This window comes from Oncorhynchus mykiss, chromosome 26 (assembly GCF_057628025.1).
Source record: "Oncorhynchus mykiss isolate SJ-2025 chromosome 26, ASM5762802v1, whole genome shotgun sequence".
In the NCBI taxonomy this organism is placed as follows: Eukaryota; Metazoa; Chordata; class Actinopteri; order Salmoniformes; family Salmonidae; genus Oncorhynchus; species Oncorhynchus mykiss.
The window spans coordinates 23,191,587-23,216,839 of record NC_143047.1 but is presented as its reverse complement, the minus strand read 5'-3'; the positions used below and the strand labels follow the sequence as shown (position 1 = coordinate 23,216,839).

The window sequence follows — 25,253 nt, the reverse complement described above, 5'->3', positions numbered from 1 at the left end:
GCCTGGCAGTAATCGGCTACTTGGCTTATTTTGTCACACAAATTCATTGGTTTTCAAATTTTAGATCAGATGTTTGAATGATTAATCTGCTTGGTGTTAAGATCCTGATTGCCAAAGCCACAGTTTACCATGAGGGACAGATAGCAGGGGTCTATAAATCAGGCATGACTGTGTGCTTGTGCTCACGATGGTCATGACAGCTGTCACATAACTGTCAATCACATCAGGACTCTCAATCAGTGACCCAATCAAATCGTCTCCTCGTCATTCTTTCACAGTCAGTTCCAACAGGGCTGTCACTGTCAGAGACATATCGATTGTCTTCTTCTCTCTCCCATTCCTAATGGAGAACACAACCATCCCATCCTTCCAAAACAAAAACAGAATGTGCTTGCTGACACCCACCTCCTTTCACTTCCCAGCCAGCCACACCCTGTAATGTCAGAAATGTGTGGCATTTGTCACACCAAGCCTTTAAAAAAAGTCATGACCAATGTGAATATTTCACAACCATCATATCTGTGACTAGAGAGGTCTTAGGCCCACGGCTAGGCTGCTTGGGTTTGACACAGGTTATTTTGTACAGGACCTTTGTCATTTTACCAACGTAAATATGTCGGTGAGTGCTTCCCAATAATTGAGGTGTAACAAGTTTTGACATTGAGTGAATTAGTGATGTGACATTGGTATGGAAGCTGTGCCACTCCCCCACTCCAGTGTCACAATACCAACAAGAATCAAGGAGCATTTTGTGTGTAAAGTATCTAACAGCTTTGGTATATTCAGAACGTAACCGTGTTAGGACCTAGGACACATGGTCTCAAAGGCATCTTGAAAACCTATTGGCACTGGACCATGTTATGTGTGGGTTATAAAGAGACCCTGTAGTCCAAAGAGACCACTGAGAGAGGGCTTTGATGGATACACTTTATTTGAAGTACAAAAACAAAACACTATGGACACCAACCATTCACACTCCTCATGAGATTTGCGCCACAGCCATTGGCTAAAAAAAGGCTGAGAGGTACAAAGCGAGGCACATATATAGAGCCTTCATTGAGGTGAGAACTAAACAAGAAAAACACTTTGTTGGGACAGATCCACTGCAGTGTGTACAGACAGTAATGATAAAAAGCCATGGCCCCAAAGCCATGAGTGCATGAAGCCAGCTGGTTCCCATTGTTACCTTTAGTCTTGGAGTTTGATTAATGGTAGGCATTGTCCCCTATGTGCAGGTTCAGAATCTATAATTCCCGACCCTTGTCTATGATTATAATTTACTATGAAATGGACCCAAAACATAAGATGGACGAAAGACATTGTACTCTGATAAGGTGAGATACTTCAGTACAACATGGACCACATAGAACCTTGTCCAGATACAGTATACTGTCTGCCTTCTCTTAGGTAGTGTTAGAGGTTTTCTTGGAGTTTGCCTGGTCTTTATTCCCCAATGGGTCTGGTTGTAAGGTTGTTAAACTGTTCTGGTATGTGAAGAATCTGTGCAGCACTGTCGGGTCAGGGGAGTGGCCTCTTCATCCTTACAGTGAGGCCTTAAATCTGGGCTGAGGACAGCTGAAGTGCCTCGCCACAAGAGGGTGAGTTGAGGTGTCCTAATGACAGAGGTGTAGAGTAACTAATTAACTACTCTCGTTACTGTAATTGAGTAGCTTTTCTGCTTGTACTTTTTTTCAGTATTTTTCCAAATCAGTAGTGTTACTTCTACTTGAGTCAAATTTCATTCAAGTAACGGTACTTCTACTTGAGTAGGATATTTCAGTACTCTTTCCACCCCTGGTGAGTAAGTGAAAGAGGGGTTTCTTGAGTCAGTGAGTGAGTTAGTGAGGAAAGAGGGACTGAGTTAGTGAGGGTGAATGGGTGAGTGAGTGAGTGAATGTCAGTTGGTCACATGGACAAGTAATGAGTAAAAGAGGGGTGAATGAGTAATTAAATGGGTGAAAGAATTAGAAACGTTTATTTCTGGAGTCTGGCAACATTATTATTTATTCACTTAATTTTGTATTGCTTTTTATTTATCAATAGATTTTATGTTTAATATATTTTCAAATGTTAAAAGTATATTTTTAACAAATACTTATTTTTTTTACGTACAGATGTGCCTTGTTGCAACTCATAAAATAAATTAACGTAGTTCATTTCCTCTCTTCCTTTTAAAAATGTTACGCATGGAAAAGCTCATGTGTAACAACATTTGCGAAATTAGCTAATAATATTTTATTTTAAAATTAACTACATTTTTTAAATTTCACCTTTATTTAACCAGGTATGCTAGTTGAGAACAAGTTCTCATTTTCAACTGCGACCTGGCCAAGATAAAGCAAAGTAAACAATAAATGGAGTAAACAATAAACAAGGCAATAACACAAACAAGTCAATGACACAGTAGAGAAAAGAAAGTCTATATACAGTGTGTGCAAAAGGCATGAGGAGGTCGGCAATAAATAGGCCATAGGAGCGAATAATTACAATTTAGCAGATTAACACTGAAGTGATAAATGAGCAGATGATGATGTGCAAGTAGAGATACTGGTGTGCAAAAGAGCAGAAAAGTAAATAAAAAATAAATAGAAATAGTTTTACTCTGAGTACTTTTTACTTTTACTTGAGTAGTTTTTTTACACCAGTAATTTTACTTCTACTTGAGTCAAATTTAATTAAAATAATAGTACTTCTACATGAGTATGTTAGTGGAAGCTGTTTTTAGTCTCTCTGCCCCAGCTTTGATGCACCTGTACTGACCTCGCCTTCTGGATGATAGCGGGGTGATCAGTCCGTGGTTCGGGTGGTTGATGTCCTTGATGATCTTTTTGCCCTTGCTGTGACATCGGGTGCTGTAGGTGTCCTGGAGGGCAGGCAGTGTGCCCCTGGTGATGCGTTGGGCAGGCCACACCACTCTCTGGAGAGCCCTGGGGTTGCGGGCGGTGCAGTTGCCATACAAGGTGGTGATAAAGCCCGAAAGGATGCTCTCAATTGTACATCTGTAAAAGTTTGTGAGGGTCTTAGTGGCCAAGCCAAATATCTTTAGCCTCCGGAGGTTGAATAGGCACCTTCTTCACCACACTGTCTGTGTGGGTGGATCATTTCAGATTATCAGTGATGTGTATGCAGAGGAACTTTAAGCTTTTCACCTTCTCAACTGCGGTCCCGTCGATGTGAATAGAGGCATGCTCTCTCTGTTGTCTCCTGATGTCCATGATCAGCTCCTTCATTTTGTTGACGTTGAGGGAGAGGTTATTTTCCTGGGACCACTTTGCCAGGGCCCTCACCCTCTCCCTCTAGGATGTCTTGTAATTAGGCCTACTACTGTTGTGTCATCTGCAAACTTGATGATTGAGTAGAGGCGTGTGTGGCCACACAGTCATGGGTGAACAGGGAGTACAGGAGGGGGCTGAACACACACCCTTGTGGTACCCCTGTGTTGAGGATCAGCATAATGGGGTTGTTGTGCGAGTCGCACCAGTTTGTGTCAAGAACTGCAATGCTGCTGGGTTCAACAGTTTCCCGTGTCTATCAAGAATGGTCTACCCCCTAATTAACATCCAGCCAACTTGACACAACTGTGGGAAGCATTGGAGTCAGCATTGGAGTCAGCATTGGAGTCAGCATGGGCCAGCATCCCTGTGGAACGCTTTCAACACCTTGTGGAGTCCATGCCCAAATGAATATTAGGAAGGTGTTCCTAATGTTTGGTATACTCAGTGTACATGTAACTATTGATAATCTATACTGACCAAAAATATAAATGCAACATACAACAATTTCAACGATTTTACTAAGTTACAGTTCATAAAAGGAAATCAGTCAATTTAAATAAATCATTAGGCCTTAATCTATGGATTTCACATGACTGGGCAGGGGCGCATCCATGGTTACCCCACAAAATGGCTTTATTACAGACAGAAATACTCCTCAGTTTCAGCAGCTGTTTTCAGAGGATCCCGCAGGTGAATAAGCCGGATGTGAAGGTCCTGGCATGGCATGGTTACACGTGGTGTCACGCCCTGACCTTAGAGAGCTTTTTATGTCTCTATTTTGGTTTGGTCAGGGTGTGATTTGGGTGGGCATTCTATGTTCATTTTTCTATGTTTTGTATTTCTTTGTTTTGGCCGGGTATGGTTCTCAATCAGGGACAGGGACAGCTGCACAAACCATCCAGCCAGGACGGGTTGTGCAGGCTCCTAGCTCGAGACCCCCAGTGCGCCTCCACGGCCCAGTGTATCCGGTGCCTCTGCCTAGGACAGGGCCTCCTGTATGTCTCTCCAGCCTGGTGAGTCCTGTGCCTGCACCTAGAACTAACTCTCCCATATGTCTCCCCAGCCTGGTGAGCCCTGTGGCAGCTCAATGTACCAGACTGCCCATACGTCTCCTCCCTCCAGTGATGATCCATGGCACGAAGCCTCCAGTGATGATCCATGGCACAAAGCCTCCAGTGATGATCCATGTCAAGAAGCCTCCAGTGATGATCGATGGCACAAAGCCTCCAGTGATGATCCATGGCACTAAGCCTCCAGTGATGATCCATGGCACGAAGCCTCCAGTGATGATTCATGGCAAGAAGCCTCCAGTGATGATCCATGGCACGAAGTCTCCAGTGATGATCCATGGCAAGAAGCCTCCAGTAATGATCCATGGCAAGAAGCCTCCAGTGATGATCCATGGCAAGAAGCCTCCAGCGACGTTCTCCAGTCCGGAGCTTCCAGCAACGTTCTCCAGTCCGGAGCTTCCAGCAACGAGGGTGCCCAGTCCGGAGCCTCCAGCAACGAGGATGCCCAGTCCGGGGCCCGCTGCGAGGGTCCCCAGTCCGGCGGCGAGGGTCCCCACACCAGATGCGCCACCTAAACGGGTGAGCCAGAGGAGGAGCGGGGTCTACGTCCCGCACCAGAGCAGCCACCGAGGATAGATGCCCACCCAGACCCTCCCCTATAGATTCAGGTTTTACGGCCGGAGCCCGCACCTTTGGGGGGAGGGATGGTTCTCAATCAAGGACAGCTGTCTATCATTGTCTCTGATTGGGAACCATACTTAGGGCAGCCTTTTCCCACCTGTGATTTGTGGGTAGTTATTTTGTGTTTCTGCACCTGACAGAACTGTTCGTTGTCATTTTGCTATTTGTTATTTTGTTCAAGTGTTTTGAAAATAAATCATGAACACTTACCACGCTGTGCTTTGGCACCACTCAGATGAGTGCGACACGTGGTCTGTAGTTGTAAGACCAGTTGGACGCACTGCCAAATTCTCTAAAATGTCATTGGAGGCGGCTTATAGTAGAGAAATTAACATTCAATTCTCTGGCAATAGCTTTGGTGGACATTGCTGCAGTCAGCATGTCAATTGCACGTTGGCGTTGTGTGACAAAACATCCCCATTTTAGAGTGGCCTTTATTGTCCCCATCACAAGGTGCACCCGTGTAATGGTCATGCTGTTCAATCAGCTTCTTGACATGCCACACCTGACAGGTGGATGTATTATCTTGGCAAAGGAGAAATGCTCACTATAGGGATGTAAACAAATGTGTGCAAAAAAATATATAGAACATTTCTGGGATATTTTACATATTTATATGTATTATATTTTTGTTCATGTTGCATTTATTATTTTCTCCTTACAGAGTTTGATCGTATATTGATTTCCTGTCTAAACCTGCTGACCAAATACAAATTACGACCAATGGTGCTGACTTTTGAATCCATAGATGTTTTTCTCTATATCCATATAATTAGGCAACTTTGTAATTTGGGAAAAATATTTGTATGAAATTAGGGTGAAGAAAGAAAACCCTGGTTTAAAACTTCCGCTTCTAGCCTAGAATAGAAAACACTGCCACATAGGGCCTACCTGTCAAGGTTATGTAAAGGATTTTAACATCAACTCATGTACTATATAAGATGTGAAAAAGACAGGTTATTCCTTTATTATTTGTAAAATACATTTAATCCCTTAATACTTGGGCAACAAAACCAAATCAAAATCTAAAACAGGAGAGAAAGGGCACAGATTTGGGCAGCAGTGGGCTATTGCGTCTCAGTCACTACATTGTGTATAGTGTTTTTACAGTAGGGCAGTGACATAGATACTAAAGAGAGACACGCTTTTGCTGGCATTGTTCTTCACCTTTGTGTTGTACAGCATATACAGCCATGTTGCTAATCTTCCCAACCTTTAGTAACTCAACTGATTTCTCAGTCCTGCACACTGCCACTGAAGCCGACACCCATTTTTCTTTTGACAACGTACCAGACAAAATATCACAATGAAAGGCATAGCTACATTGTCTTTACATGGTCATTAGTACAATAATATATAGCTGTACATGTTACAAGACACTTAACCATATATCAGCATAGGCATTGTGTTAAGAAGACTAGGTTTTGGTTGGCTTAGAAAGCCATACAGTCTATTATGTAGGACTACACAAATGATGATGGAGTGAGTATGTGTGAGTGTTTAAGTGCTTATGTGTGTATATAGGTGAATGTTAAGGGCCTGGTTCCACTTCAGTCCCTAGCCCATACCCCTTTTGTGTTAACAGATCTGAAAGGACTGGATGGGTGTAGATAATAGGGTGAAAGCTCCACCTCGCCCTCTAATGGATCAGATTAAAATCTGTAAACGCTGAAGGGAAGCTGAAGATTGAAATGGAACCAGCCGAGAAGTGCTTTGCAGTTGAGCATGCAACCCTAGTCAGAGTGGAGAAAGAACGTATGACAAGCGCTCCCCCTGGCTTTGGAACCATATCCATGGAATACCATGAAGCACCACAACAGGTCTGCCCCCTAGTGGTTGGTTGGTTGTGGACTTGACTTGTTGACATGGCCAGTATTGGACTTCCTGACACACAAACACAACCTCTCACAACTGCATGGTCAGTGGTATTATACAGTATCATCATACAGCACAGATACAACACTGTCTGGCAAGTCCCAGCATTATAAGATGTTTGACTGTCAGAGTATAACAAGCAGGGGTAAAAAAAATGATTTGAAAATAAAATAGATTTGTCTGAACGTCTGAAGAGGTGACGTTTTTTTTTTGGCGTTTAGGGCACCTGGTATTCCCAGGCGGTCTCCCGTCCCAGTACTAACCAGGCCCGACCCTGAACAGGCGTGTTCAGGGTGGTATGGCCACAAGCGTATTTTTTACCCCGTATTAGGTCCTTTGGCTCATCTCTGCAACAGTCTTAGGAGAGGCGAAGGTTGAGTCATGTGTCCTACAAAAGATGACCCATCTGGCTGCCTACTTCTTATCATACTGCTCTCTTAACCCGGATGTCAGCCGCACCAATGTGTCGGAGGAAACGCCATTTGACTGATGACTGGAGTCAGCTTGCAGGCGTCCAGACCAGTCACAGCGAGTCACTATAGCAAGATGAGCCAAGGAAAGCCCCACCAGCCAAACCTTCCCCTACCCCGGACGGCACTGGGCCAATTGTGCGCCGTCCTATGGGGATCCCGGTCACGGCCGGTTGTGACAGTCTGGGATCAAACCCCATGCTGTAGTGGTGCCTCAGCACTGCGGTGCAGTGCGTTTTACCGCTGTGCCAGCTTAGGACCCCAAGAGGTGAGGTTTCTGTAGGTATGCACAGTACACAGCAATAGGTTAAGGATAGGACATTCAATGTAGTTTAACAGGAACAAGGTGTTGTTGGGGAGGATGGGTTATTCCACTCATAAGGCTTGGAGGCATGGGGTCTCTTTATGGCTTGGTAGGTGTTATAAAAGCACAGGACAAACTATCACTTCTATTATCTTGGTTTTAGATGGGACAGACAAATCAATAGTATCCATTCACTGTTAGTGGTTGTTCTCTATGGAGAAAACTCAGGCAGACAAGCAGTGAGTGCAGAAACTTATGGGAGAAGGGATTCAATACATTACCCATGCTTGACAGTCATAAAGCACTGCAAATATATACAGTTCATACATATACATTTGAAAAGAGATTGATAAACCAACAGAATACAATGTTTTGGACTCCAGCATAACATATGGCAATACTTCACAATTAACACGAGAATTCCAGGATCTGTATTTGTGTGTGTGTTTAAAAGCCATGCCAATGTAAACCTCAACATTTTGTACAGACTAACATTAGTCAAAATATTGAACAGCTATCTGTGCCTGACAAGAATAGTTGGTACTATATTATCAAAAACTGTGTGAGAAGATGCATTTTTGATCTTGTACAACTGACAAAATTAGCAAGCAACTATTTGAGGAAGTGACAGGCTATAAAAACAAAAAAGGAAGATAAATATTTTCCTTCAGTCATTGGCTAGTATCTCCAGAGGTCACTAGCCCTTGCTTCTTCCCCCTGGACTTTAGTACACCGGGCTGTTGCGGATCCCACAGCACAGGACCATACTAAATGTCATCTCAAAGATCTGACAGGAGAGAACAAAGAAACGAGAGGGGCATTATGGATTTCTTCATAGAGAGACCAAGGATCCTTTATCTTGTATGAGCTACACTTCCACACAAGCTACATACTCTCTTTCATGATACTCACCATAATAATAGCAATTATCAGAGCAGTGATGCCAATCAGGTAAACCTTCTCGGTAAAGAGCTCAGTGATTTTTCCGTGACAGTCCTGTCAAACAAAAAAACACATTTGAGTCGGAATTGTACTTTGTGGTTTATGTACTATACAACCAACATTCTGTATTGTCCTCATAGTTGGCCATAAGAGTACTTACTGTAGTGGAAGCGGAGACTGACTTGGGGCAGATGTCCGTTAAACCTTGGGTGATTAATGTAGTGAACGGGTTGCTGAAACCCCTACCACAGCATTCCAACTAAAAGAAAAAAGGCATGTGTTAGTGGAGTTGTATTAGTGAGATGTGTGTCTGGATGTTGATATGAAATTCACTTTCAGCCTACAAGTGAGTTTTGGACAGTTATGCTTTTAGTTTAAGTATGAGCTTGACTTACCGTCTCATGGAAGACCTTCAGCACAGCAGTGGCAGCCTGTTTCTTGTCCTGGTCTGTTAAAGTGGTTGCTACAGAGTTCTCGTACACATTGTCATAGAAGGTAATCAGCTCTTTGGAAATCTACAACCAAAAGGACAGGATGTGTCTGGTCAGGTTATGACAGATATGGAACTCTTAAGGAATAACTGGATGTAGTTATTCCGCCCTCAGTTACTCATGATCACATTAATGCCACACTATGACATTATCAAATGGAGTTTAACTCTATCATGTAGTACTGTATAATACACTGTGTGTTTCAACATACATTTTGTTGTTGTGTATGTGTGCAATGTGTTTCTGTGTGTAAGATCAGAGTTAGTATGTTTCCTCACCGAATCTTTGTGCATGAATCCAAAGATTCCAGCTGCCACCTCACAAGCGAACAGGATCACCAAGCAGGCAAAGAACTGGAGGAAAACAAAGTAATTCATTCAGTGGACAATTTAGGGGATAGCGGGGAATGGGCTGGCTAGACCACATACAAGTGACTCTTTGCTGCATTGTGTTCTGTCTGTATGACTCACTGTTCCAAGAAGACACTGAGACTCCTGAATGGCACCATAGCAGCCGAGGAACCCGACAACCATCATCACTGCGCCAACAGCAATCAGGATGTGAACACCTAAAATAGAGATGGAGAGAGAATAAACAAAGACAACTTAGTCAATATTCTGCAGAACATTGCTAGTGTGTCTACTACCTTATGATGAGTGCAGTCATCTTAACAACCACCAGGTGGCATGAGTTGGTGTTATTTATTTGGTTTAGCATGTTTTAATTCTGCCTAAATATGGGAACTTTGCAGTTATATTTACACAATGTGCTTGGCTCTCAATCCAATGCAATAAGCATTCCTGTCTCATGTCAAGATGCATCCAAACATTGTAGATAAATGTTGTTCTTATGAAGAACATTTGGCATAAGAATTGAAGAGAATGCAGGAGTGGGGAAGGATATTTTGTTTTCAGTTGAAAGGTTTATAATATATCAAAGTCGTCTCTCGCCAGGCTGTGCAATGTTTTGTTTTTACAGCTCCTTGGTGTGGTCAGATTTCATTAGCCCCTCCCATCATGCCTTGTTTTCATCCATCAGATTCTCACACAGGGCTAGCATGGTAACCATGGAAACCCATGGTAGCTCTGCTGACCTTGGTGTGCTGGACTGATTTCACCCATAAATTCAATCATAAACAATGTGCTTAGAAATAGTCCAACTATGCATAAGACCATATAATGCCTATGGCCTCACACTGAATGTCAATCAGGGGGTTTAGGTGATATTTTCAACAGGTGGGTCCAATCCTGAATGCTGGTTGGTTAATTATCTTTTGTTCTGACCCACCATCCTTCTTTCTTCCCTTCTCTTCCTGTGACCTCAGACTTTAGCATGTGGTCCAGAGCAACAGTTGCTGAGCCACCGCTTCCCAAGGAACGTAACATTATTGTTCACTGCTGTTTCCGTGACGATAGCCCTAAGGTTTTGCGGGGACCGAGAAGATAGGGTTGGTGTGAGGTGAGCTGTGTGGTGAATCTGTGTGGGACCCTTTTATTGGCTGAACAGTGAATGCAGCCCGGGGTAGAAATGACTCACTAACCACAGACAATATGCCACTTTTTAGCTCAAGAAAGATCTTTCTTTATGCTTTAGTCTACAGGCCTCTTCTCTTTCTTGTCCCCTTTCTCTTTCTGCAACCTTTCTCTATATCTCTCAGATATCTCTCAGTTCATGGGACCTTTATGCAAAGTATTACGGTACCAATTTTTATAAACCAACTTGGGGAAAAACACACCCTTTGTCTTGCTTGAAACACTATACAGGGCTTTAAGTAGGGGTACTGTATGCCACTGTATGTCTCCTATGATCTCTCCCTCTCCCCATCCATCATCCTTAAGACCTCCAACCACACACCACAGACTACACTGCTATCCCATCCCTCTACTCTGTCTTTGATAGATACAAGGAGGGGCCTGGTCACGATTTGGGTTAATGTTTTTTTTGTCCTACATATTGTAATCGCAAAGCTTATTGGATTCTTGTCCTCTCCCATCCCCTCATATTCCAGTGAAGGGACACAGACGGCCAGGACAGCGCCTCTCTCCTGCCTGCCCGCCTGGCTCATTTAAAAATCGATGGCTTGGAGGCTGACCAAGTGCTCCTTCTATTTCCTTGATTGTGGCTGTGCGGCAGGGGGAATTGAATCACGGATGGGGAGATTTTTTTACGAGCGCTGCTCAGCCATCCCTTACCATGACATCATCAGAACAAAACAGGGGCGTGACCGGCATGTTTAGCAGTGGGTCGATACAGTATCACACGCGTCTCTCGCGCTCTTTCTTTCTTCCTTCCTTACCACTTGTTTGAGCTATATCCATCCATTCATGCATTTGACGAATCTATGTGTGATCAACAATTTATTTCCTTTCAAATTAGTTTTCATCTGTATGCAAATTCAAAAAAAAAATGTTGCCCCGAGTGTCAACTGGTTGGCTAAAACAGCAGACTAGTCTGGAGGTCTCAGTCAGTTAATCCGAAAAGCATCAGAGGAATATCAACATTTTTGTCTTTGTGACCCAGGTGCTTCCTGTGGTGAGCAGCAAAAACAACATTTTCCCTGTGGGAAGCGGTGGCGTTGATGACACACGGTAGCTGTCTAGATTTCTTATGACCAACGTTTGAATCATCCGTCCTACCCACTCGTGTACTAGTGAGAACATGGTTGCTACCATAAGACATCGTTGGATACCACTAGATTTGAGGGAAGAGTGAACAGAGCCTACACAGTCTTTCCATTGGGTAGAAAATGATATTTCAACCAAACTAGATGTTTTTATTATTACCAAAAAAGTAATGTTAGAACACAAATAATGTGTGCAATAACACAAATATGGTGAAATAATGTAGGCTTTGGTCTGAGGTAAACAGTATTTCTGCTGGTTGATTAATCCGGAGGTTCCAAACATCAGAGCCCCTGATGTGACCTTCTACTCTGACCTCACTCACAGTGGATGAATGGTGACCTACACTCTTAGCACCTTTTTGTCTATCTAGAACCTAAAAGGGGTCTTTGGCTGTCCCCATAGGGGAACCCTTTGAAGAACCCTATTTTATTCCAGGTAGAACCCTTTTGGGTTCTATGTAGATCCTTTTCCACAGAGGGTTCTACATGGAACCCAAAAGGGTTTTACCTGGACCAAAAAGGGTTCTACCTGGAACCAAAATGTGTTCTACCTGGACCCAAAAACGGTTCTTCTATGGGGATAGCCGAAGAATCATTTTGGAACCTTTTTTCTAAGAGTGTAGTGCCCTGAAGAAACCCGGGACCCCATTCTAAGGATACTATTCAGTCTTCACCTTTTGTACATATCATTTGACCTCTTTAGGGAAGTTTGATTACCATAGGCATGGAAGAATATTCTGAAAACGGCACTTTGTCAAGTACTGTATGTGTTAAATCCTTCAGGTAAAGATAGAGAATACAAGTTGCTTCAAATGGATCTTATGTTTATTTGAAGCACATACATTGTTCTTGGGTGCGTGACCAAGGCTATACAGTACAATGGATTTCCACTGAGTCATCACCAGTCATTACTTGTACGGAAATGATATGAGAAACAGGGAGAAGTGCTGACCACCCCCAGATCATCTAGAAAAAGGTTGACTCCTGACCTCATTGTGTTTCAGTTCTTGTTTTATTTAAACTATTATCGGCCTCTCTGGAGGATACACTTTCTTTGCGTGTAATAAACACTAAACTTAGAGTTAGATTCCAATGTACACTAAATTGAATTCAATATACCATAGACTACATTCTAAACTTAATAGGTACGGGTGTGACATGAATTACTGTACTGTTCCACTACCTTGAACAAACCGAAATGCCACTGCTTATGCCACTATTTGAATGTGTCTTTGGCTATGGAAAAACCTGTAGAGGCTGTGCGCATGAAAACTGATACAGCACTGTGGTACTGGATAGTACATTATTATCCAGAAAAAGTGTGTATGTGCTTGTGTGTGTCCATGTGCGTGCGTATGTGCACGTCAGTGAATTGTAATGCAGCTGTTAGTCTCATTAACTCCCGGGGCAGGCAGCTGGTTCAGAGCCAGGGGGGGGGAAAGACCCTTGAGTGAGAGGAGACATAAGGCCCAACACCAGCTCTGGTACCAGTGCAGTCTATGACATCAGGCTCTCCACACCACGGTGCTAGAGTACCCAGTCTATGACATCAAGCTCTCCCCACCACAGTGCTAGAGTACCTAGTCTATGACATCAAGCTCTCCCCACCACGGTGCTAGAGTACCTAGTCTATGGGCCAGGAGAGAGAGATGTGCTGTGTGGAGCCTATCACAGAAGGTATAGGCATGAGGGAAATAAATGGAAAAGAGAAGAGAGAAAGGAGAGAGGAGGAGGATACCAGAGCAAGAGAGAGAGATGGACAGAGCAAGAGAAAAACAAGAGGATTGAGATAAGGATAGAGAGGTGGATGGAGGAGTGACAAAATCAAAGGAAGGAGGAAGAGAAAAGAGAGGACAGAGAGAGGTAGACAGAGCTGAAGAGGAGGAGGGAGAGTGTAACACAGACGTTAAACACAAACAGATGGGGACAAAGTTGAACTTCAGTGGAAAGTAACAGGCTAAAGGGGAAAGAGGGTGGGGAAGTATGAGGGAGGAGAGGGGGAGACTGGTGAGGAATTTTTTCCTTTCGTTTAGAAAAAAAAGCAACAAGGACCATGCTCTGGAGAGAAAAATACTTTATGTAATGGGCAGGCTGTGATTATTTTTAAACAAGCGAGTAAATTGTTGAAGGACAGTTGCTGAAAAACAACCACAGTCTCTTGGTTTCTCTTAACCAACTTTAAAGAATACATTTGAAAATGAATGCCCTGAAAACGTCCATAACATCATTGGAAATCCCCTGAGGATGGACTGTGCTCCAGTTGGCTACTGTTTATTACATTTGCGTCTTCATCCGAATCAAGGCTAAATGGCGGTAGTTTCCTCTACTGCAAGTTCACTTCCCCCTCCATTTTACCTCCTTTCTTAACGTGATATCTGTTTACCCTTCTGACCTGCATTCATGAATGATAAAATGAATGATTGATAACAAGGAAGGTGATTTATGAGGCCAACACTGAATGCAGATTTTGAATGTTGCAGCTAGTGAAAGTTTAGGGGAGAGAGAGGACGTTTATGAAGGAAGTTGACCGCACAAGGAAGGAATTTGTGTTGTAAACAAAAGGGCAAACAAGTTTGGCCCCTCGAGAAGCAGGACAAATCCCTCGCTGATGTTAGTAACCTCAACCTAGATTAAAAAACATGAGCTGGCGCACACCCAGAAAAATTAGTTTGTCTGGCGGCGCTGACTAAAGGCGAATAAACTAGAAACTATCAAAATAAAGAAAGTCGCACACTCCATGTATAAACTCCCAGTAATTGAATGGGAATGTTTCGGCATCACTGTACCGTCCTCAGGGTCCTCAACCTAGTCACATAACTACGGCCAACTACACAGTATCTGACAGTGACATGTGAGTGATGCTACACTAGAACTGAACATGACAGAGGAGTGCATCTGGGGGTCATATAGTGGAATACCAGCTTTTTAAGACATGCCGAGTCCAGACTCTGGAAGCAGCTCAGTATTACATTAACCATTGAGGCTCATTTAATGTTCTATAATATCTCTACCTAAAGGACATTATCCAGAGGAAGTGGTAGGGAGAAGTATGAGTGAGAGTGCAAATTTAGACTCCTGGGGCAGGGGTGGTGCTAATAAGCATCTTCTGGCATCTTCTGACTCTTTACTGGAATCTATCAACAGAAAAGTGGACATAGTACCGTGTGTTTACTCCCACTGAGTGTTTAATGGACCAGTAGAATTACCCTCTTACCTCTCTCCTCTGTCCAATCTCACAAGGCATGAGAGGAACCTGAGTACCACCCAAGTCCTGACAAAATTGGTGGTTTTATTGGTTGTAGTTAATGTAAAATGTATTCACACTTATTTTAATTTGAGATCCGCTCTCCTTCTATGTCCCTCAATATGGGTTGATGCGTAATGTAAGGTCATGTTGGTAATGTGGTTATAGGTCAAAGGAAATGTCTATGTTTGTATTTTCCTGTTTGGCTGGGTGTCTCTAACCTCATGTGCTCGCCACATAGGTTCTTGCTCTCTGCAATACAATGTGTGTTGTGGTGAGGCACCCAGTTCCATCTGAACATAACCAGACTTTGTCTCATAAAACATTTACACTTTGGACCAGAATTGTTCAAACTAGCAAACATAATACACTGGATCTGTTCTCACTGACAGACTTCACTGGAGCAAAAGGCAAGTACAACTCCCTTAACTTTCCCAATCACTAGCTGGGCAAGTTGCTTTCAGAACACAGAGCTACTATTTCAAAAAGTTCCAATGAATCAACATCAATACAATATCACCATCTTTCAAGCTACGACAAGCACGATGAAATTGAGTCCTTATTTGCTTATTTTCCCCATGTATAACATTTCTACAATATACATCCAATATCAAGATGCAGTTGTACAGTAGCAAGGCTGCAGTACTTCCTACTGCTACTCCCACAAAGCAGATCAATAGCCTTATGATATCCCCTTGCACAGAGGTGGACAAACTACAGCCCATTCAATCAGGCCACTGTTGGATGTCTAAAACTAGATAGAAATTAGAGGTTGACCGATTAATTAGGGTCGATTTCAAGTTTTCATAACAATCAGTAATCTGCATTTTTGGATGCCGATTATGGCCGATTACATTGCACTCCACGAGGAGACTGTGTGGCAGGCTGACCACCTGTTCCGCGAGTGCAGCAAGGAGCCAAGTTAAGTTGCTAGCTAGCATTAAACTTATCTTATAAAAAACAATAAATCTTAACATAATCACTAGTTAACTACACATGGTTGATGATATTACTAGTTTATCTAGCTTGTCCTGCGTTGCATATGATCAATGCGGTGCCTGTTAATTTATCATCGAATCACAGCCTACTTCAACTTCACCAAACGGGCGATGATTTAACAACGCATTCGCGAAAAAAGCACTGTCGTTGCACCAATGTACCTAACCATAAACATCTATACCTTTCTTAAAATCAATACACAAGTATATATGTTTTTAAACCTGCATATGTAGTTCAAATAAATTAATGTTAGGAGGCAATATTAACTGGGGAAATTGTGTCACTCCTCTTGCGTTCAGTGCAAGCAGAGTCAGGGTATTGGCAGCAGTTTGGGCCGCCTGGCTCGTTGCGAACTGTGTGAAGACCAGTCTTCCTAACAAAGACTAATTCATTTGCCAGAATTTGACATAATTATGACATTACATTGAAGGTTGTGCAATGTAACAGCAATATTTAGACTTAGGGATGTCACCGTTCGATAAAATACGGAAAGGCTATGTATTTCACTGAAAGAATAAACGTTTTGTTTTCGAAATGATAGTTTCCAGATTTGACCATAATGACTTAAGGCTCGTATTTCAGTGTTTATTATTGATATTTGATAGAGCAGTCTGTCTGAGCGGTGGTAGGCAGCAGCAGGCTCGTAAGCATTCATTCAAACTGCACTTTCCTGCGTTTGCCAGCAGCTCTTCGCAATGCTTGAAGCACAGCACTGTTTGTGACTTCAAGCCTATCAACTCCCGAGATTAGGCTGGCAATACTATAGTGCCTATAAGAACATCCAATAGTCAAAAGTAAATGAAATACAAATGGTAGAGAGAGAAATAGTCATATAATAACTACAACCTAAAACATCTTAACTGGGAATATTGAAGACTCATGTTAAAAGGAACCACTAGCTTTCAATGTTAAAAGGAACCACCAGCTTTCATATGTTCTCATGTTCTGAGCAAGGAACTTAAACGTTAGCTTTCTTACATGGCACATATTACACTTTTACTTTCTTCTCCAACACTGTTTTTTGCATTATTTAAACCAAATTGAACATGTTTAATTTTTTATTTGAGACTAAATTGATTTTATTTATATTAAGTTACAAATAAAAGTGTTCATTCAGTATTGTTGTAATTGTCATTATTACAAATATATATATTTAAAAATAATAATAATATAAATAATAATAATAATAATAATAAAATAAAAATAATACAAAGAAATGGTCTGATAAATCGGTATCGTTTTTTTCTTGTCCTCTAATAAATCGGTATCGGCGTTGAAAAATCAGAATCGGTCGACCTCTAATAGAAATTATAATGGGCCTATATATTTTTGAATAACTGCCGTCTTTCTGGCCCACAAATTAATTTGGACAAACAAATCGGTAAAAAACATGTTTATTCTGTTGAATTTCAAAATCCCGATGTGGCCCTTGAGACCAAAAGTTTGCCCACCCTTGCAGGTATTGTTATCATGGCTGAGCAGCTCCTATAGCTGTCCCCAGCCATCGATGGCAACCCACCGGGCAAGGACAACGGGTGCTGTGTCCATGGAGCCCCATGAGGTCATGGGTCAAGGCCTGCCCAGGCCATTACACTGGAACTTCCCTTCTATTACAACTTCACAGGCCATGGCCCAAATGGCATCCTATTCCATTCAAATTGCATTACTGTTGGGCCCTGACCAAAAGTAGTCTACATATTATAGAGAGTATGGTGCCATTTGGGACACATCCCGTCTCTGGGACTGTGTGAAACACCCCCAACGGAACACACAAAATGGAAGCTGATAATGTGTATGAGCGACCTACTAGTGTCACTTCCACTAGCAATATTGTACTACTTGAAAACATTTCACACACTTGCACTTCCCACAAGAAGACTATCATAAACACTATTAAATGTAAATGTATGCACAAAGTGAGTGGGGTAATGCCTCCCTCTAACAGACTATTTCCGGATATCTTAATGAGTCTTCACTTGCCGTAATCGCTTAACTGTTGAGACAGTTGCATTCAAAGACTTTTGTCTTACATTTGAAGCTATGCCTTGTAATGACTGGGAATTTTCAATCTTGTAGATGATTATAATGTCATGCATTATGCAGTTAGATATCACTTGAGTAAGATGGATGTTAGTAGGCTAATATCTATGTTAATAACGTCTGGTTAATAATGACAGGCGAATGACCACAGTGATAAAATGGAGAGCTTTTGTCTCTTATAAAACAACAATTAACCTTGTGTAAAAATGCACAAACTCTACACAAGGTTGTGTTAATCATTGTCTTATTCACAAAAATTATGTAAAAAAGTGTTTTGACTGATTTTAATGTCGTAACCTTAGGAAAGAGATGATGCTATTTACTCCCTTTCCTGCTGCCACGGGATTTCCATTAGGTTGGAAATATAATCATGGTCAGCATTATGCCAAGATCCCTTTAAGAACAGGGAGGGAAGAGGACCCAGAGAGAGAGGCCTAGTGAGAGACGAGGAGTAGTGGGGGGTGAGACAGGAGAATATCAACGTGGACATAATAGTGCAACTGAAAACCTGATCCACTTGGTGTGTGGAATCATTGTCATGGTCAGAAAAACAGACAGTTGATCCTCTCTGGAGAATTGTCCAAGCCTCCAAAACAAGAAAACATGTCAAAGCCTTTATGTAGACTAGGAAAGTGACAACATAAAAATTATGTTTACAGTTTTTAGAATAAGAAATGTGTGTGTGCGCCCAGAAACAGTTTCTCAACAGAAATACTGCATAAACACTGCTATGGCTGCTTCTACTTGAATTCCTCCCTACTGTTACATGGGTATAACTTGCAGGATGTGATGATGATGGAGAATGTTTTATATAGCTGGTCTGTTGTGACACTTGAACAGTTGGGGTTAGAGTGCTGTGACCCTTGTTTAGGGTGCTGTTGGTCCAGTTGTTACCAAGTACCTCTGTCAGACAGAAATAAAGACCTCAGCTATAGAACGCTTGGTCATAGCCCATAACACCCAGCTGCTAACTAAGAATAACATGATTACCAGACGGTATTCTCCCTTTTTAGTGCAATGGGAAAATCCCTGGCAACCTCAGTCCAGAATACATACATAGTGGACTGCCACAAGAAAGATACTTTTCAGTGAATTGTGAGGTATAAACCCAATGCTACTGTCGCAGTATTGTACTAAACAAAACTCCCAAAATACCTTAGGGTACTATACCTGTAAATGTTAGGTAGATACACAAGTTTTATTCTGAAACTGGAAGTATGTGTGGGTTGTAGTTGTCTAAAAGATATTGGATAAACATTGCACTGCTTTCTGGGGAAACATGTTTCTTTCTCAACATGTGAGCAACATAGGCTACATTCTTCCTGATAACACAGGGGACTTTTCATTCTGTAAACCCCTCCATAAAAAGATTAACTGAGGGAATTTACAATTCATCACTGATGGCATTCATTTTTCCAAATGAACACACACCACTGCTTTTGACAGAAATCAAAGAAATCCCTATTTTTAATAATTGAATTAAACTACTTAAGTAACCCTAGAGAAACTACGTTTGATCACTTTGGCCATAATAGTAGAAAAGTGGAATCTGCCATTTTAGAAGACACTGAGGGGTCAGTGGAGCATTGGGATACTGTTTGTTCTGCTTGACCTTGTCCCTGAGCACTCCAGGGGAGTACAACTACACAATGGACCAGATGTCAAATAGAGAGAACCCAGCTCACAACATCACGTTTATGGAACACCGATAAAATGTTTCTAACACATATTCACCATGTTAAATGCATGTTACAGTACAGTCTGACGACAAGGAGGGAGAGTTAAAGTACTTACTGTTTAAGAAGGTGGTTGGTGCTTGTTGGCCGTCAAACTTCAACTCTAGCAGGCTGCTGGTGTGGCCGTCATGTCGAAGCCATAGAGCCACGCCCAGGACCACACCTCCTGCGAGCTGGACAGAAGAGAGGGAATGAGAAAATTTAAAGAGTTAGACACAGGGACTCACATAGAAGAACCAACATTAATTTACTTTGCAAAATTCACTTGAAAGTCTTATTTTGTTAGGTGTAGCAAATAGAACTTCAGTGTTGTTTATGTTCTTAGCAGACTGAACATCGTCACTTCCAACACCCTCTTCTCTAAAGCAACAGTGTCTCTGGCTAATCTTGATGCCAAAGTAGGAGTCAATAGTGGAATCCCTGTGACTCCATGCTTTACCAAAACTGACAACTTTTATACAGCCCAGGTTTCTATTTCAGCAGTGTCTGGTTTCTCCCTGAATTTGGATGAACAGTGAAGTCTTTTCTACCATAGCCTCCATTTTGGCTCCAAGAATGGGGGACTTCTTGGCCCCCTTTCTAGTGCCTCTCCAGAAACTGGACAGAGCTGAACATTGGAGGACAGAAGAAGTGGGGAAAGTGAGGCCTTATTCAAATATTCATTTCTGCATGCATGTTTGATTCTATTCAGCAGTATAGCAGCTGGGGATCTGCATACATTTCAGCATACATTTTTGCTTCTATTTAGCAGTATAGCAGCTGGGGTTCGCCAAGAGTGGATTGGTGTTGACAGATCTTTACGGTTGCTATTAGGATGGGGAGCGTTGGTGTTATGTAATTAATCTACACAGCACCGCTTCTGCCGCAGTCCCAACAAACACAGGCAGCACAACTCTGACTAACGATTGTCCAGACAAGTGGAGGAAAAAGGAGGCTCTGCTCATATATGTAATATATCTAACCCATATCTTCCCAGCAGGAATATGTTAAGACTTAACCTAAGTTAGCTGTATAATAATCATGATCCCTCTGGTTGAGTTCATTCATGGAGACTATCAGAAATTCTGCCTGAAAATAGCCTCCCCTACCCAGCCTCTCTGCTCTTCTCTCCTCCACATCTCCCTCAGCAAGGTCCATTCCACTGCTGAGGCTCGCTGCTGCCTGGCAACAATATCAACACTGCAGCCTGCCAAAGGGTGAGGCTCCTGAACAGTTGCATTCTGGAGCAGCCAAGAGAGACATCTGAACAGTCGTCTCTCTTGGGATTTCTGTCATTTGGACATGCATATACTGTATCTAGTACTTGAGAGACACAGACCCCGAGACACACATAAATTACATTAATATGATCCTGTACTGTATCATACAATGTTTAATATAAACTTGTTATTAACTTTTTTTCTTCTCACAAATGGAAAGAGTCCATACTTATTTCCAAATTCTATACTGAGGCCTAATGGTTCCATAAAATATAAAGCTAAATTCAAATTCCTTAGGTGTTGCTAGGGAAAGAAATATGAATAAGAACAGTGGACAGAAATGAAGTCCAGTGACTGGGAAGGCATGCCAGTTCTCTGCAACCTTATTGTCACCCTCCTCTTTCGGGTGTCTTCCCTCACCCCTGTCAGCTGTTGCTGTTCCCAGTATGGGCAAAGGGCTGCTCTGATGTCTACTGTAGACACAGTATGACTGCCCTCCCTCCCTCCACCTCCTCAATAAGTCAGGTTTCCCCTGCCTTTCCAACATGCTGGCCTGAGAGCAACCTGCAGAGACAGGTGGCTGCATGGGGAAAATAACAGAGGTAGCATGTGTCAGTGCACAGTCATTTGTTTGCTTCCACACCAGGGGGTCTCATTGAAGAAGGGAACTTCAGACTCCTTTTCCTATCTGGACACAAAAGCCCTATAGTCCACTGTGTTTGATTCTCTGTGTGGTTTTTGGGGCAAGATTCAACTGTAGGATGGTAAACAGTTTGGAAAGTATTTCATGGTTCTATCCCAAGTACAGTGCTTCTTTCAATTGCCTCATTCCATCCATGTACTGATCAAGCACAGATCTACGTAGAGTTGGCTTTATAGGCTACAAAAAAGATAGTCACAACAGTCACTATTCCACTAACATAATTATTAGGTAACAAAAAGTTTATACAATATTGTTACTATAGTAATTACAATGATATGACACAGGTGTGAGCATTCAAATCCAATCCATGATTATTTATATTATCAAAGTGGTACGAGGCCAACCAAGTGACATGCAAGTGAGTCTTGTGAAAATCTCAGGGAGACCAACCAACCATATCATTATATTAACCCAATGAACTTAATCATGTCATTTCCATGCTAGCTAAAATGTTAAATTCACAGAAGAAAATAACAATACTCCAAAACAGCTACTATCTTCAAGTACACATCATGAACTGCTTATCTCATTTCCCTCAACTCTTGCCTGGGAAAGAGCATTTTCAGCATGTTCACCAAGTTCGAGAGATAAATGTGTCACTTATCTGTGTGAGAAAGTACAGTACATGTTCTTCCTGTACTATGACTGGCAAACACAACATAGTATACCTCAGTGCCAGTACCCCACTGTGTTTCCCCTTTGCTGTATTAGAACTGTATCCTGATACTACAGAACTACATGCCTTGCTGCTATCTGTCTGGGACCAGATAACATACCACCATACCTCCCTAGCACCTCAGCTCTTTTTACTGCAGTCTAGTGAGAGGGCTATTTCTGCCACATGCCTTGTATGCAGGGGGTTGTAAAATGCTTGGCACACTGGTGCTGCTGATGGGAATGGCTCAAATGCAGATCCTGTAAACCACGGGTCAGCCACCGGCCCCTTCCCACTCAACTCTGATTTATGTTCTGAGAGGCCCATGAGTCTTGTCCTTCGAATGCGGGTGTACAAGAGGACACTGACTGACATTGTTTAAATCAGAATTGTATTTGATACATTTAAATTACTTGGTGTCCCGGCTCAAAAGGCAATCCACAGGAATGAACAAAGTGATTGAAAGGTTTTCATGTGAAAGGATGTGTTCAAACTAAAGGTAATTAGACAGATCTTTCTTTTTTTTGCCAGCTTGTTCTTGAAGTGATTTGCCACCTGTTCAACATATGCAAAATGGCATGGGTAGCAACTCTTAATCAAACGTTTTTGGGGGAAGGCTTTTAGTTTAATTCACAATGACAGCGTTTGGATGAATTATCCTTGAGAGAAAAGAGAATGGATGATATACATGTCCCGTCTAATGGATATGGTCATTGAGCAAGCAAAAGACCCTGACACATCAATCCATGCAGCCACTTAAGCAATCATGAATCTTAAAATGAGTATCTCTCAGTCTCCACAGATGACTGCTATGCCACACCCCAGTCCCTACTATAATTCATCCTTTCCAACCTTCTTCATGACTGAGCCAAGGCCCACAATGAATTTCACTCCCACATTACAACCAACATGAACAAGTCTTGGCACAGTCAATGATTTCTCAAATTCAGTGCCCTCACCTAATCTCACCTAAAAGTAGCCTAGGGGATGTGCTTACAACAATAGTCCAGAGGTCTACCAATACATGTCCTTCTGGTTGTTGTGGTTCAATACACGCTCTTAAGAATACTTCTGCCTAATCATCAATCAATAACATATCCCTAAAATAAAAATATACATCTCAAGACAGAAGAATATGGAATGAGCTGCAACAAACACTCAAACTGGACAGTTTTATTTTCATTCAAAGACTCAATCATGGACACTCTTACTGACAGTTGTGGCTGCTTTGAGTGATGTATTGTTGTCTCTACCTTCTTGCCATTTGTGCTGTTGTCTGTGCCCCATAATGTTTGTACCCTGTTTTGTGCTGCTGCCATGTTGTTGTCATGTTGTGTTGCTACCACGCTGTGTTGTCATGTGTTGCTGCCATAGGTTGCCACTAGGTTGTTGTCTTAGTTCTCTCTTTATGTAGTGTTGTCTCTCTTGTCATGATGTGTGTTTTGTCCTATATCTTATTTATTTTTAATCCCAGCTCCCGTCGTTTTGCCTTTTGGTAGGCCTTCATTGTAAATAAGGATTTGTTCTTAGCTGGCTTGCCAGGGACATAAAAAGACCAAGGAACATTTCACTTCCACTAATGAAAGGATGGAATGAGAATCTGTTGGGTTTTGAAAAGATTGCATAAATGTTTGTGGTCTTTTAGTCAAAGTTTCCCTCCATCCCAATGAGTCATCCATTGTTAAAACATGTACCCAATGAATCACAGAGGCAAAGGCATTTCAGGGGATTTACACAACTTCACAATGATTAACGGGCCTATTTTATTAACATACATTCCAGAATTGAATCATGTTCATTGGAGGCAAAAACACCACTGAAAATTATGGGTGTATGTATGAGATTACCGAGGGACAACTTCGAGGTATTCCAATCTAAACAATGACTGAAATGTGATTTGTAGTCGAAAACGGACCACAATCTATGTACTGGAATACACACTATGTTCTTAGTTCCTGCACAGTCATATTCCGGTCAATCATATCCTGCACTCGGTTATTATTTATATAATTCTTTACTTTAGTCAGCAACATAATTTCAAATATTCGCATATCATGACGGTCTGTTCCCGATGCGGTCACTAAAATATGGCTGCTCTTGTACAGCTATTCGTAATAAATAAGAACGCACCTCATATCGCCATATGGCAGCATAGGCTACGAGTCTAGGTCTATTTAAAAACAAACCTCTATTTTTAATTTAATAAAAATAAGACAAATAAAACAATAAACAAAACAACTATAAATAAGACCACTACATCGGCATCTGCAGGCCTATTTGGGTGAGGTTTTCCCCAGATCGTATACCTATTTGGCAACAACAACAAAGTAAATCTATTTTTAATAAAACTATTTTTAGCAGGAAGAGGGGGAGGTTACTGCCCCAATAGACAAGCAACCAATTGCTTGGCCAGTTAAAAGTCTATATTACAAGAAAAAAGTCTCACCCAGAAGATGAAGTTGAAGAAGAAAAGCATGTATTTGATACATTTAGTGCAGCCTTCGACTCCCATGGTTGAAGTACTCAGATCCCTTTCGGTGGTGAGGCAACGGGCAAGAGACACAAGGCCAGGCGGTTGTAAAATGAAAATAATCCGATGGATACTGTCGAGGTCGACGCAAATGGGCAACACCCAAGTAACACCCCGCCCCTTAAAAACTAGGTGGAGGAGGAAGAGACTCACACTGCTTGCCAACAAGATATGTAGGGTACGCAATCCCTTCGCGTGACCCCGCCTCAGTTTCTTTAATGAGCCTCTCTCCTTGCACAAATCGAACAATATGGTTGTACAACGGTGCCACCTACAGAGAAAGTATGGCATGGCAGTTTAGGAGGCTATACCTATTGGGCCAGTGGGTGAGTGGGGCCGATATTATACAATCATTGTTAGGCCTATTACAAGACCCCGAGTGTGCATAGAGTCGACTTTTTTCTTCCATAAGTTTATCTGTGACTGGGGCTCCAGGTAGCATGGCATCAAACTGTTGGGGTCTGTGTTGTGCTCAA

General features: G+C 42.1%; 2 protein-coding genes across 2 annotated transcripts; one reads left to right on the top strand and one right to left on the bottom strand.

Annotated features, from left to right (window-relative positions):
- Positions 1-1,656: 1,656 nt before the first annotated feature.
- On the top strand, positions 1,657-5,044 carry LOC149971433 (uncharacterized). The gene is made up of 2 exons (XM_090222466.1): positions 1,657-1,797; positions 4,339-5,044. Exon 2 carries the CDS (start codon positions 4,400-4,402, stop codon positions 4,919-4,921), a length of 522 nt encoding a protein of 173 aa, XP_090078592.1. The 5' UTR covers positions 1,657-1,797; positions 4,339-4,399; the 3' UTR covers positions 4,922-5,044.
- An 886-nt stretch (positions 5,045-5,930) lies between these two features.
- On the bottom strand, positions 5,931-25,050 carry LOC110506639 (CD81 antigen). The gene is made up of 8 exons (XM_021586411.3): positions 24,694-25,050; positions 19,749-19,863; positions 9,519-9,616; positions 9,327-9,401; positions 8,953-9,072; positions 8,718-8,816; positions 8,528-8,611; positions 5,931-8,402 (listed from the first exon to the last, which is right to left on the bottom strand). Exons 1-8 carry the CDS (start codon positions 24,757-24,759, stop codon positions 8,340-8,342), a joined length of 720 nt encoding a protein of 239 aa, XP_021442086.1. The 5' UTR covers positions 24,760-25,050; the 3' UTR covers positions 5,931-8,339.
- Positions 25,051-25,253: the final 203 nt, after the last annotated feature.

Bases quoted from the DNA above. Each gene is read 5' to 3' on its own strand.
- LOC149971433 (XM_090222466.1), top strand. From the start codon at position 4,400: ATGATCCATGGCACGAAGCCTCCAGTGATGATCCATGGCACAAAGCCT.
- LOC110506639 (XM_021586411.3), bottom strand. From the start codon at position 24,759: ATGGGAGTCGAAGGCTGCACTAAATGTATCAAATACATGCTTTTCTTC. The intron at 9,402-9,518 runs GTGAGTCATACA...GTTTTCCTCCAG, and splicing joins CTCAGTGTCTTCTTGGAACA to TTCTTTGCCTGCTTGGTGAT. The intron at 9,073-9,326 runs GTGAGGAAACAT...TTTTGGTTGTAG, and splicing joins GATTCATGCACAAAGATTCG to ATTTCCAAAGAGCTGATTAC.